General features: G+C 36.7%; 1 protein-coding gene across 1 annotated transcript in view; it reads left to right on the plus strand.

Annotated features, from left to right (window-relative positions):
* galt (galactose-1-phosphate uridylyltransferase) overlaps positions 1-14,519 on the plus strand; it is a 119,910-nt gene that overhangs the window by 75,872 nt on the left and 29,519 nt on the right. Inside the window, exon 8 of the mRNA XM_084400299.1 lies at positions 10,499-10,631. Coding sequence (XP_084256425.1) covers positions 10,499-10,631 — 133 coding nt within the window. The remainder of the gene's footprint in view (positions 1-10,498; positions 10,632-14,519) is intronic.

Below are 14,519 nucleotides of genomic sequence, written 5' to 3' on the forward strand. Positions count from 1 at the left end.
CTAAATCATGCAATGCAAATGATGCCCCTTACCTGACCCCACCCCTAAACACAACCGTCACTGTGACGTGAGCAAATTAGGTAACGCGGCTGAAAACACCCCTCTGTTACGGCCTCGCCCACCAATCTGGTAACTCCCATTACTGTCCTGCTGAGACCTATACTTGAAGTGGACCAGACATTATGCCAGTAGTCAAAAGTCTGGCTACATGAGCCAAGTGGTCAATAATGCATAAAAGCATTATTAAAAAATACCAAAAAGTACAAAAGAATAATTTTAAGGAAAGGTTAGACTGATGACATAATGACAGTGGACATAATAAATGTAAAGTTCATCTGTCTATACATCACATGACCTTCAGTGGCTTCGTTCTTTGTGGAAAATCTTTGTGACTGTGGAAATATGCCTTGCACAAAGTTTCCTCGTGTGGGTCCTCTGAGGCTTTGGCACCTTATGAAAGAGATTAAAAGATGAGAGCAGGAATCCCACAAAAAAAAAAAATCACTGATATGTCTTATAGTCTTTTCAGCAGGTACATTGACTCCCTGAGGGGATAGGGGTGAATTTCTCACCAAGGGTGATAAGACTGTCAAGATCACAAATTTAGTTTCACTTCATGTTCTGGGACGTGTTGATGTATTCCCTGTCATTAACGGCTTAGGTATACATGAGTACCTATTATTTTATGGCTGAGTTGTGTACATTCAATACATTATAATGCATTGGTTATTTTGATTTTTTTGTACATTTAGTAGAATATTATGAATATTTTTCTAGTGTAAGTGCATCCTCATGGTAAATTCCCCACCATAGTGTGTTCCTTCTTCAGTTTTTAATAATTTTTCATAGGTGTTGGTGAACAACCTTTAATAACCCCATGTATGAGCTACAGTATAGTGGTGTAACACACACATAAAGGTCACTCACATGTGAAAGGTGAAGCGGGGATCGTGTGTGTTTGTACAGTCATGTCTCATAGACAGAGGAATTCTCCTTATCTCAACCCTCATTGGCATCTCTTCTCTAAACACCTCCATCAATTCTGCTGCTCCTTCCCCATCAATTTCTCTCTCTCGAAGAAAGATCTCTCTGTTTTCCAGACAAACCCGTGACACCAGCTGTCATTTACCATCTTTATAAAAACATAAACAAATTTCTTGCACGCTGATGTCTTTCATGAAATTCTTTCATAGCTGGAGATCAGATAACAAGGGCTTGCCAGTTGGAGAAATGTCTACAATGTAGGACACTTAGATATAGCCAGTATATTGTCCAGCAGTAAATACATAATAATGTTAATAATAAAACATTATTTTGACACTGACCCATGCTGGCAAAATGAGTCGCAATGAGTTTTCACATTCTCTATTAAAAAACCTTCAAAATGATGTATGATTTGTTTGAATCGGAAAAAAATGACTGAGCTGCACCAGTTTGCAAAGTCAATTTTGAGAAAAAAGGTTCCAAAACAAAATCAAATAGAAACCATACCTTAAAATCCCTGGTAATAACACCAAATTTGGCACACACCAAGTCAAAATCAAATATCTATAAGAAATATATATATTAAACTTTTTTTTCCATGATTCCGCAATTGTTTGTTTAACATGAATGAAACAGACAGCCTATGTATTAAGACCTACTGCACCGCACAGATCTAAAATAATGTTACACTTCAGATGTTTTTCCCCAACAGTTAAAGGGATACTCCACTTTTTTCGGAAATATGCTCATTTTACAACTCCCCCAGAGTTAAACAGTTGAGTTTTACCGTTTTCGAATCCATTCAGCCGAACTCCGGGTCTGACGGTACCACTTTTAGCATAGCTTAGCATAGATCATTGATTCATACGAGTCCAGTAGCATTTCTTTCAAAATGACCAAAGAGTTTCAATATTTTTCCTATTTAAAACTTGACTCTTCTGTAGTTAAACCGTGTACTAAGATCGACGGAAAATGAAAAGTTGCGATTTTCTAAGCCTATATGGCTAGGAACTACTCTCATTCCAGCGTAATAATCAAGGAACTGTGCGGCCGTACCATGAGTGCAGCAGGCGTAGTGATATGACGCAGCGCCTAAAAATAGTCCCCAGCTCGGTAACTTCTTCCAACGTGACCGGGACTAAGTTTGTCTAACCTATTAGACCTATTTTCAGGCGCTGCGTCATATCACTACGCCTGCTGCACCCATGGTACGGCCGCACAGTTCCTTGATTATTACGCTGGAATGAGAGTATAGTTCCTAGCCATATAGGCTTAGAAAATCGCAACTTTTCATTTTCCGTCGATCTTAGTACACGGTTTAACTACAGAAGAGTCAAGTTTTAAATAGGAAAAATATTGAAACTCTTTGGTCATTTTGAAAGAAATGCTACTGGACTCGTATGAATCAATGATCTATGCTAAGCTATGCTAAAAGTGGTACCGTCAGACCCGGAGTTCGGCTGAATGGATTCGAAAACGGTAAAACTCAACTGTTTAACTCTGGGGGAGTTGTAAAATGAGCATATTTCCGAAAAAAGTGGAGTATCCCTTTAAGCGTTCACATACGACATATAAGATTTTGTTTGCGTGAATACTCGCCAAGACAGATATTTTGAAATACTGTAATTCTGTGTATATGTATATATTGGGATCGCGTCTTTGTGCGCATGCTTTGGCTGTCCGTCAGCACGAGTAAGAATGAAAACGTTTTTCACAGACTAAGCAAATGTACAAATGAAGATACTTTAGATGTTTAATTGCTATTTGGAGCTTTCCGGGCCATGGGTGTCTTAACCAAGTTTAGTGTTTTGTTCTTCCCTCATATTTAGAATAGTTTTTAAAAAAAAAAGTAATATTTTCCTCATATTTGAATGGTTTAATTGAACTTGTTGGGTCATTAAATACAAATCCCCACACCAGTCCACTCCGGACATCACTTTTAACCACTACTGTAGATTGTCCAAGTTAAATATAAATGAAATGTTTTAACTAACTTTCAGAAAAGAGCTCCACAAGTGCATGCTCAATGTGCAAGTGGAGTATGAAAAAAGAACATTTAGATGATGGAAGTGCGTTTGGATAAAAGATAATGACTCATACTAACGGCTCATAAAAGCACCATGGAAAGAAAATTCAGAACATTAAAATGAGAGTTCCTGCCGCCTGGCCTCGCTGCTAGCCCTCTAAAAAGTGTAGTTTCTGTGGGAACTGCTATTGTTCTTGCTCAAGAAATTGTTTAATAATGTACTTATAAATGGGGCCTAATTGAAGATTTAATAATCAGCGGATGTGTAGTCACATTGTGTAACAGAGCTGCTGCTTTTAAATGTTTAATCACTTGAGTGGCGTCTCTGTCATGTGACTCGCTCTGATCTGTTCTTCGTGACTGTGTGTGAACGATGTCTTCATTCTGTGAAATAATGGGGAGGAAACAACTGCCTGTTTCCCAGTGATCTGAAGCAAGTTTTCACTTATTTTTGTGTTGGAAAAACACGATACTCGCTCTCATAGTTGACATTCCTGTCAATTTTCTGTGGAAATGTATAATGGCATAAGCAACGATACATGTGCCAAATGCTTACGTGATGTTATAGTCAGGATTACAGCAAACAGCGAGGCATTGTGGAGAGATTGCTCCCAGATTGTTGTCAGTGTGCATGTAGAACACCTTGTACAGCAAGCAGTCGTATGCAGGCGGCAGTTGTTCTAAGTTTAGTTTAGTTATGGGAAAACCTCTCAGTGCCATAAGATTTTCATGAATAATTTGACATATGTATTAGCCTCAAAACTCAAACCACTGAAGAACAATGGCACTGGCATATGCTGAATAATTGAGATGTTAAATCCGTTGCTGACAAATGAAGTTCACGGATTCTTGAGACATGGGACAAAACAAGCTACGACTGTAAAATTCTCTTTTCTTGTCCTTTATATTAATTTACATAAAAATGCTTTAAAATTCACATATTCCTATATTTAAATACATTTTTATATTTCTGTGGATGTACATTTAAATCATTGTCCTCATATCATATACAGACGGGAAAAAAAACATTAAAGTAATGCAATTACTAAAAATCAAATCATATGGGAGAAACATAAAACAGGAAATTACTTCAGAAATTACATGTACATCCTCATGACTTTGTCAAGGTCAACAAGATAAAAAGTTAAAATATCAAATTGATCTTTATGACAAGATACGATTAATTGAGGTTGTAAATTGTCATGTGGTGCCGCTCCCTAAAAAATAATTGATATTTATCATTTAACAATTCATGATATTTGTAATAAAATATTTTTTTAATTTGAAAATATATGAATAAAATATAATATAATGTAATATGATCATATCAAATCATAAAATAATAAATAAAGATGTGTACACTCACATGTATTTAAGATATGATAACATGAAATATATTACTCTTTAGTTGGTTACACCAATTGACGTTGCATAAGTTTTTCAGTAACCATATTAAACCAATATGAATACAAAGTTAAAACTCCACACGTATGATTTTTTTTTTTTTTATTATTATTTTCTTTATCGTAGACATTTTAATATGTCCATTATTTTGGAATAATTCACCCCAAAATGAACATTCTGTCATCAATTCTGTCAAGTCATTCCAAACAAGACTTTCGTTCAAGCATGCTTGAGCTTCGGTTTACCATGTTTGTTCTGCTCTAAATGTGAATAAAAGCCTAAATTAAATTCATGTGAATTTATTTTATGAGTTTTGGGTGAACATGCTTTAAATGGAGGGACAGAAATCTCTCAGATTTCATGACAAATATCTGCATATGTGTTTTAAAGATGGATGAACGTCTTTAGGGTTTAGAAGGGTTCAGGTTTGGGTGAACTGTCCCTTTAAAACACGTTAAAAGTTACCGTATGGCTTCAGAATATAGCACACGAATGGACTACTTTCATTGTTCTTTTTTAAAAGTAAACTTTTCCGTAAAATTTTTAGAATTTTTTTTTGCATTATTTGTACTTGCAGAAGTACTTTTACATAAAAAAGCCATAAGCCAGAGAAATAAAAAAGTGTGAAAATGACATTCCAGGTCTATCAATCCGTCTCTGTCGGTCTCGCTGTCCTAGCTGTTTCTCCGTATCTCTCTCTCTCTCTCGCGCTATCTCGTGTTGGTGCTTTCTCCCCCTCTCCACCTGCAGTCAGAGTGTGTGAAGATCATTGTGAAACCGAGGCTGTAATCAGTCGCCATCACTCACTGCCAAACAGAGCTGCGCTTTGTCAAACGCCACCTCCTCATCAGCGCTCGCTGCACTGTAGCTGCCACACGTCAACTTCAGATGCTTCGTAATCCATCACTGGATGTCATGTTCCAAAATCGGCCCTCCAATCCCGTCCTTGGGATCTTACGGTTTTTCTCGTCATCACTGGGATTTAATCATACATCGGCCACATTTTATGAGGGTTAAATTCTTTGCTTGACCCTCAGGCTCATGAAAGTCCATTTTCTAATGTTTAAATTCTGTGCCATAAATTAGCCGGTTAGGACTCCGGGGCAGCGCCGGAGGGAATATCTCCCCGGTTCTTTAAAAGTACAGTTCCCAATGAATGCAAGTGACCAAACTACAATGAAAAAAGCTTTGTTTCCAGACATGTCGAGAATTTTTGACTGGGTGGCCCATGGGGGGCACAGACTCATTCAAGGGTAAAATAAGGATTTCAATTGTAATGAACTAGGAATGGTTTGTAAAGAATGTACATTCTGTCATCGATTTTTCATGGTATTCCAAGTTATTACTGTATGCTGTTATTTTTTCCATGGAGGACAAACTGAGGCAATCTAAAAATTGAGGCATTTTCATGCATCTCTAAACACTATTCTCTAAATATGAGATGGAAATATATATATATTACTGTACTTGGGCAGAAGACTTCTGACTTTCAAGAACTATCAGAACCAAATGTAATAAAGATCCTTCAATTCCAGTATTTTATTTATATTTTTAATAAGACCAGTTCTGATATAAACCCATAAAGTATTTTTAATTCTATAAAATAATGGGCCTGTTTTCTGCTCCAGTTTATACCAACACGGTTATATCCGATGCCCTTTGTTTCTAATCTTTTTTGGGCTGATAGTGTCACATTCCCTCCATCCCAATATTAAAAAGAATGTGAGATTAGAGTTAGTGTGTCTTAATTGTAAATAGTGTCTATAACTAAACAGTGGATGGTATATTTATTCCGGTGGATGTTCAAAGTGTGTGTCAGTTTTTTTTTTAAGTTTTTTTTTTTAATTTCCCAGAACCTTTGTGTGATGGAACAGGAGGAGTTTGGGGAGGTTCTGATGGTGTGTTCATTTTTCATTTTATATGAGGTTTCACAAAGGTCCTTCTGTCATGATGTCTGTAAAGTTTATAGCAAGGAAAAAGCTGGAGAAGGTTATAAAAAGAAAAGAATTGGCAAAGCTTTTAACCTTATCCGAGAAACATTATAAAGTTTAGTGTAAAAAATACATGGCACAAACCAGACACAACTACGTTCAGCTGTCGTGCCAAATTGAGCTACCAGAAGTGGAGGAATTGTAAGAGAAGTGTGTGAGTAGCATTTACAGCATTTCAGAGCTCTTTGGCTGAAATGAGAGAAAGTGTCAACATTATCTTCAGCACTTTTGGCCTCTTTTGGTGACTGTTTAGAAGAAAGCAGCTTTTGAGGCCAGCGTTAAGTCATGTCTAGAGTTTAGAAGTCATCTAATGAAACTTGAACACTTTTGGATGGACTTTTTGTGGTCTGGCGCCACTGGTGACACATCCTGGTGTGGCTACTTCGATACGTAGTGTGGGCATTAAAGTCAACTATAATGCAAATTTGCATAATGCCAGCCTATGGTCTTCATTGGCTGCATGCGAACAACGTCTGCTTTGACGCCCTCAAACACTGTATTTGTAGCTGAAACTGGAAGAGTTTGGTTCTTGTTGTCGACATGTCGAGAATATGCTGTTTTGTGAGAAGATGTGCTGTGACAGTAGATCCACTTTTCATGAACTTCCAAAGGACGAGGACTCGCGCTCAAATTGATATGGAAAAACTGTAGCCATCATTACTGTTTGTATCACTGTGTATCAAGTGCTGAGGAAGATCTGGAGCTGAAATTCAGATATAGTTATGGTGTTTGGTTTCCAACATGTGCTGTAAGCAGTCGACCAATCACAACAGACTGGGCCAACTGACCAATCAGAGCAGAGTAGACCAATCACAACAGACTGAAGGGGGTCGCACACCGGATGAGAAGCGCAGCGCCGCGCCGCGTCTAGGACAACTCGAGGTATCGCACACCGGACGCGCACTTTCTCAGTTTATGGAAATTAAGACAATGTCTGTACTATGTTATGATTTTACTGTACAATTAAATACAATCGTTGCTAAGTCTGCAGTCTGAACACTTTACTTCAGAGCGTCCGTTAACTGAATGAATTGAGAATCTCACCTGAAAATCCGATAACATCAGCAATTTTCATTCAAACAGCTGATTTGTGTAAATGGATGTAAAACTAAATGTATATTGCAGCACAGGGTGAAGTCAGTGTATATATCAATGATGATTTGAGTCAAATATAATGTCAATTTTATATAAAACGATGTAAATGGCATTCTGTGGCGCGGCAGGATTTTGAACAAGGTCCTGAGCCGTTGCTAGGCGCCGTGGACAGACCCCTAATGGCGCCTCCGGTGTGTGTGTACACTCATAGAGAATAATGTGTTCGAATTTTAAAGACGTGGTGCTGCGTAACCCCCTTTGAGCCATCTGACCAATCAGGGCAGAGTAGACCAATCACAACAGACTAGGCCGTCTGACCAATCAGGGCAGAGTAGAGCAATCACAACAGACTTGGTCATCTGACCAATCACAACAGATTGGGCCATCTGACCAATCAGAACAGAGTAGACCAATCACAACAGACTTGGTCATCTTACCAATCAGAACAGAGTAGACCAATCACAACAGACTGGATCATCTGACCAATCAGAGCAGAGTAGACCAATCACAACAGACTGGGCCATCTGACCAATCAGAGCAGAGTAGACCAATCACAACAGACTGGATCATCTAAACAATCAGAGCAGAGTAGACCAATCACAACAGACTGGATCATCTTACCAATCAGAACAGAGTAGACCAATCACAACAGACTGGGTCATCTGACCAATCAGAGCAGAGTAGACCAATCACAACAGACTGGGCCATCTGACCAATCAGAGCAGAGTAAACCAATCACAACAGACTGGGCCATCTGACCAATAAGAGCAGAGTAGACCAATCACAACAGACTGGATCATCTGACCAATCAGAGCAGAGTAGACCAATCACAACAGACTGGGCCATCTGACCAATAAGAGCAGAGTAGACCAATCACAACAGACTGGATCATCTGACCAATCAGAGCAGAGTAGACCAATCACAACAGACTGGATCATCTGACCAATCAGAGCAGAGTGGGCTCTCAGAAAGGAGGGGTTTGGAGAGATCAAGTCAGACTCTGTGACTGTGTCTGAAAGCTTGAATATCCCACAATCTTAGGCTTTCCATTCTATAACAGTTGAGCTAAAAAAGAAAGATGGCGTCTGAAAGTTGCAGTTGTTGGTGTCTGTGTGTAAAAGTAAATTGCTGACCAACATTTTCCACATTTTATGTCATTTCTAGTGAGAAATGACTAAATATTCGTTCAGTTTTCACCAAAACTCGCTCTATTTAGTTGCAGATCATTAAACCGTTACACTGCCTCAGAAGTCTGTCTGAAATCAGTTTCGTGAGGCACATTTGTGCGCAAACACTGCCTGCAAAGTCGTTTCCTGAACCCTGCTGTAGATTGAGCTGGAAATTACAGTCCGCGGAATCCATCCAACTAATCTGCTGAAGTTGGAACACATTTGCATAGACGAATGAGCCAAAATTCAAGTGTGCAAAGCTCCCAGGCAGACAAAAGAAGACTCTAAGTCGGTCACACTGGAGAACTCAGTGTTTGTAAATCTAAATATATATTTTAAATAAAAAATCTGTTTAATTCATTGGGAAACTAAAGGGAGCATGTACACCTTAGTGTTCATAAGAAACTAAATGCAACGGCCGAAATGATCTTCACAGATCACACCTTTAAAGGGATATTTCACCCAAAAATAAAGTACTTGGAGGACATAGAGCACTTCTGTTGGCTTTAAAGCTACATTTCCACAGCTTCATCACCAGAATCTTGTGATTGGGAAAAAGTTGTACACTAGCATTCAGAATTTCTAAGGTCAAGCATCATCCTTGGCCAATGGGAAATTGAACAGCATTAAGGCGAGACATGGCAGGCAAAAACATCGATTTCTTTTGCAGTGGTCAGTTTTGAGATTTTGGGCTAGTTTACTCCTTCAATATGTGTTCTTTCAAGCTGCTATAAAGAAAACGTTGAAAATATACATTAAGATGTTTATTTTATTACATTTTGTTTACTTGCGGCAGTAAGTTTCTCCCGAATTTACCAGGAAGTTAGCATTCCAACACGACACGCCGAGTCCCATCCGTCTACTGAAGTCTGTCATGACCGGCATCGCTGTAAAGCTCAGAGTCTCCTGCACAACGCTATGTAACCCAAATATGGGCATTTCCTTTCTATCAGTAACCAATCGTGAATGTCCAAAGGGGGATTTAAAGCTAATGACGAAATCTCATTTAGAGCTATTTAAATCTTTAACTGCCGTTTTCTCAAAATGAGTTTTTTGCGTTTTTTGTCATTCTCCAGTACAAACATCTCAGCCTATGTAGCACCAATGTACACCAAACTCTCCAGTTATACACTTAGCAGTATTCTGAAGATATTTTCAGAGGGATTTGTTAATAAATCATTCCTGGCCTGATTTATGTGACATTTTAATCAAAAAAATATGGCAAAAATCAATTTTTTTATGGCTATGGACAGTATATTTTGATTTCCTAGGTAATGAAAGCATATATCCTGAAATCCCTCTGAGTTTTTATTTTCATCTTGTGTGTAAACAAAATGAAAAAAGAATTTTACACCTGGCTTTATCATATGTTCAGATCTATCTACCGAAAATATATGCAAAATCGTGCATATTTAATTAGATAATGCCTAATTTGCATAATTAAACATACACATTTCTAAAACTTGTAATACATTTTTTTAATATACTTGTGTAAGTAATCAACTGAGGAAGTTTCATGGTGATATCTATTATTTAAAAATTTTACCCTATTCACCTGCACTGTAAAAAATTTGTAACACTCCCCAATCAAAAATTTCAATTGACCGATAACATCTAAATTTTTCAATTGGCCCAAGTGAAATTCTGTAAATTCTAAAATTAAATGTACAGATTTTCACTTGGGCCAATTGAAAAATTTAGATGTTATCGGTCAATTGAAATTTTTGATTGGGGAGTGTTACAAATTTTTTACAGTGTGTAGTGTCTCGCCTTAAGTAGCATGATATATAGTGTGTACTTTATGAACTGTGTTGTCTCTGATCACACAGGAGCGTGTGGTGGTGGAAAACGAGCACTGGTTGGTGGTGGTGCCGTATTGGGCGACGTGGCCCTTTCAGACGCTGCTGTTGCCACGACGACATGTCCTGCGTCTCCCTGACCTCACGGCCCAAGAGAGAGACAGTAAGACAAGACTTACATTGTTTTTTTTTAAAGGAATGTGTGGCATATTTTGTTGCAGTTTATGTTTGTCTAAATTATCCAGTGCTTCTGCACGGTTAAAAATAATGACTAGTGTAATAATGATATTTATGTTATTTATTTAAACTTTTCATCCATGCATTGCCAGTGTAGCTAGGCAAATAAATAAATAATTAATTGAGTATAATTTCTTTAATAACTCTTCTCAGAAATAATAATACATTTTATATATATTATATATATTTTTTTTTTTGTATAATATATATACAGTACCAGTCAAAAGTTTGGAAACACTACTATTTTTAATGCTTTTGCAAGAAGTCTCTTATGCTCATCAAGCCTGCAGTTAAAAAAAAAAAAAAAAAAAAAAAAACAGTAATATTATGAAATATTATTACAATTTAAAATAATGGTTCTCTTTTTTAATATACTTTAAAATGTAATTTATTTTTGTGATGCAAAGCTGAATTTTCATCAGCAAGTACTCCAGTCTTTGGTGTCTTATGATCCTTCAGAAATCATTCTAATATGATAATTTGATACTCAGTTATTATCAATGATGGAAACAGTTGTGCTGTTTAATATATTTTTTTGGAATACTTTTTTCAGGATTCATTGATGAGTAAAACGTTAACAGCATTTATTCATAAAAACAGCATTTATTCAAAATAAAAACATTTCTAACAATATAAATCGTTACCATCACCTTTTATCAATTTAACACATTCTTGTTGAATTAAAGTACTAATTTCTAATTTAAAAAAAAATTATTGTTCACAAACTTTTGAACGGTAGTGTATATTGTTACAAAAGATTTCTATTCTAAATAAATACAGTTCTTTTTAACTTTTTATTCATCAAATAATCCTGAAAAAAGTATCTCAGGTTATAAAAAAATATTAAGCAGCACAACTGTTTCCAACATTGATCATAAATCAGCATATTAGAATGATTTCTGAAGGATCATAAGACACCAAAGACTGGAGTACTTGCTGATGAAAATTCAGCTTTGCATCACAAAAATAAATTACATTTTAAAGTATATTAAAAAAGAGAACCATTATTTTAAATTGTAATAATATTTCATAATATTACTGTTTTTTTTTTTTTTGTTTGTTTTTTTTAACTGCAGGCTTGATGAGCATAAGAGACTTCTTTCAAAAACATAAAAAATAGTAATGTTTCCAAACTTTTGACTGGTACTGTATATATTGAGCATTACACACATATTAATGCTCTGCTGTACACAGTGTATATAAATCTCAATACCACAGATCAACTAAATTTACTGTATTCATTTTTCTTGTGGCCGTGACTTTACAGTCAATCCGTTGTACTGAATTATTATGATGTTTTTTGTTTCCTCACGGACACATTTATTTTGACGCTGTAAATTCCGATCGTCACGAAGAGAGCCGCAGGAGAGAGTTCACTTATAAACTCCCTTTGGTTCGCTGTCTGCTCTCAACATTTCTGTCTGAACCTTTAATGACTCCTCGCTGTATCTCTTCCTGAAGTCTGCTTTTGACAAAATATCTCCTTAAAACCTCACGTCTCCTTGTCACATCGCCCGGTGCCCTTTTCCCGCCTTGGACTTGACACACACATTGACACACACTCATACACACCTACGCACTTCTCAGATGTTATTAAAGTTGCCCTGTCAGTGCCAGAAAAAGTAAAAGGAGAGATTTTCCAAGCTGTGACACCAGATAAACATTCACCTCCTGGATACGCGTCTCTCACGCCCGCAGGCTTAGTTCTGACAGACTTAATCCAGTATGTAAATAAACGTCAGGGAAATTACCGAGCGGGTCAGCTGTTGTCAGAGAGAGCGGCAGAGAACCACACTAGATCACAACCCCGCTTTGAGCCTGCCAATTACAGAGACCCGGCTGACATCCTGACGCTTTGACACTCGAGGGCTGCTGTTTGTTTTCATGATAAAGCGCTGTTTTGAATTGTGGTTTGAATGGTTGATGACACATGTTGATTCTATTGTGGTATCTGCTTTCTTTCAGGAATCTATTTCCTTTTATGTTACGTCTGCGGAGATAATAAACCAAGCGGTAATCCAATTTTATGTGTACAGTGTTCTCGAAATGCTAGCAACAGACAACCAGTCATGATGTAAAGAAGGCTTGCCTCTTCAAATATTCATGAGCTTTGGAAGAAATTTCACAGACTGTATTTGGTTTCAGTGCTTGAAGGAAACATGAACAGTGACAACAAATGCATAAAGCCTGATCCACTTTGCAGCCCGTTCTGGCAAATCTGACTGACATAAAAAGCAACCAACCACAGTTGGTTTTATTTGACATTAAGTGGCGGGTTTATCTGAAATAGGTCATACCACAATAGTATAATAAAAGAAGTGCACTTAAGTACACTGCAAAAGAGGTAACCTGCAATTGTTACCTTAAAAGTGTATTTTGTACTTAATTTAACCCATAAAACCGAATTTTGTTTGTATAAATTACTGTATTCAGCAATATTAAATAATATTAAGCAATTTGTTATCATTTTTGGGTTACTTTAGGGTACTTTAAATACTGTACTTGCTGAAAATATATTAATAAATTAAAACTTAAATTTAAGTGCACTTAAGTATAACATTTTTATTATAATTTTTTTTTTGCAACTTCAACATACAAATATTTTTAGTACGTCATACAATTTTAAATAGAAATGACATTAATATATTTTAGTTTACCATAAATGCGTGTCAGTACATTCAGCAGTACACTTTAACCATATTACATAGACAATAGTTATGAAATTGCATATAAATATGTACTTATCTCCTACTTATACTCGAAAAAGTATTCTAAAGTTAATTGCATTTAATAGAAATGTACACTATAATAGATTTCCATTGTATTGCTGTTGTTTAATTATGCAATTAAGTGTCCTAAAAAATGCATTCAGTATATTCTTGTAAATTACATTTTTTCCATAATAAGTACTTAAGTGTACACTTTTTTTTACAAGGGAGAACACTGTGGGGGAAAAGATTGTGAGTCCACAACTGTACAGAAAACACATACGAAATTAAGTTAAAACATAGTCATATGGCTAACCATTTCAAGTGTGAAAACTGTATTGATCAATGACACAACAGTGATAGTTCATAATATACTGACTATTGCATTCAACAGACTTTCGTCAACGTCAGTAGGCCTGCAGTAAACTCGATAACCCAGAAAATCCTCCAATAATGCATTTCATCATTTGAGGACCATTTGAGACCATTTGCTCGCACTGTCTGAGATATGCACATAATAATGCATCAATCATGCTGATGAACAGTAAGTATAATGTATAACGTAGATGAAAATAAGCCTCATCGGCTGTGGTTTAACATGGAGATTGGGAAATTGTTTCGAATTGTCTCCGAGCTGTGACGCTCTCCCATTGTTCCAGTTGAAGAGACTGCCTAAGGATCACAGACTTCCAGCCTAGCATGTAATCTATTTTATCGGCTGACAAACCAAACATTTCCCTGAGTAAGTGCCAGAGCTCTCAGCAGTTTTTAGGCCAACTCTTTCAAACTCTTTCAGACCAAAAGGCTTCATTTGAATGCATAGATAACTCATTGCTCAGTTAGCACACGCTTTCTTATCCGAACCACAAGAATTATACTTACATGTGTACTGTGCAAATGATCTCGTGAGTTGGTCTGAACTCACTTGGATTTATGTTTACAATAATGTGGGCGTTACATGCAATATTGCAGTCTGGCTTACTTTACTAGGATTGTCCTCCACTCTGAACTGAATTGACTCTTTAAAATGTTGAATGTGTGCTCGATTGCATTGCACATTTGGAAACGCCTGGTTGTAACACTCGTCTATATCAATTTATCATCAT

This window comes from Rutilus rutilus, assembly GCF_951802725.1.
Source record: "Rutilus rutilus genome assembly, chromosome: 25".
NCBI lineage: Eukaryota > Metazoa > Chordata > Actinopteri > Cypriniformes > Leuciscidae > Rutilus > Rutilus rutilus.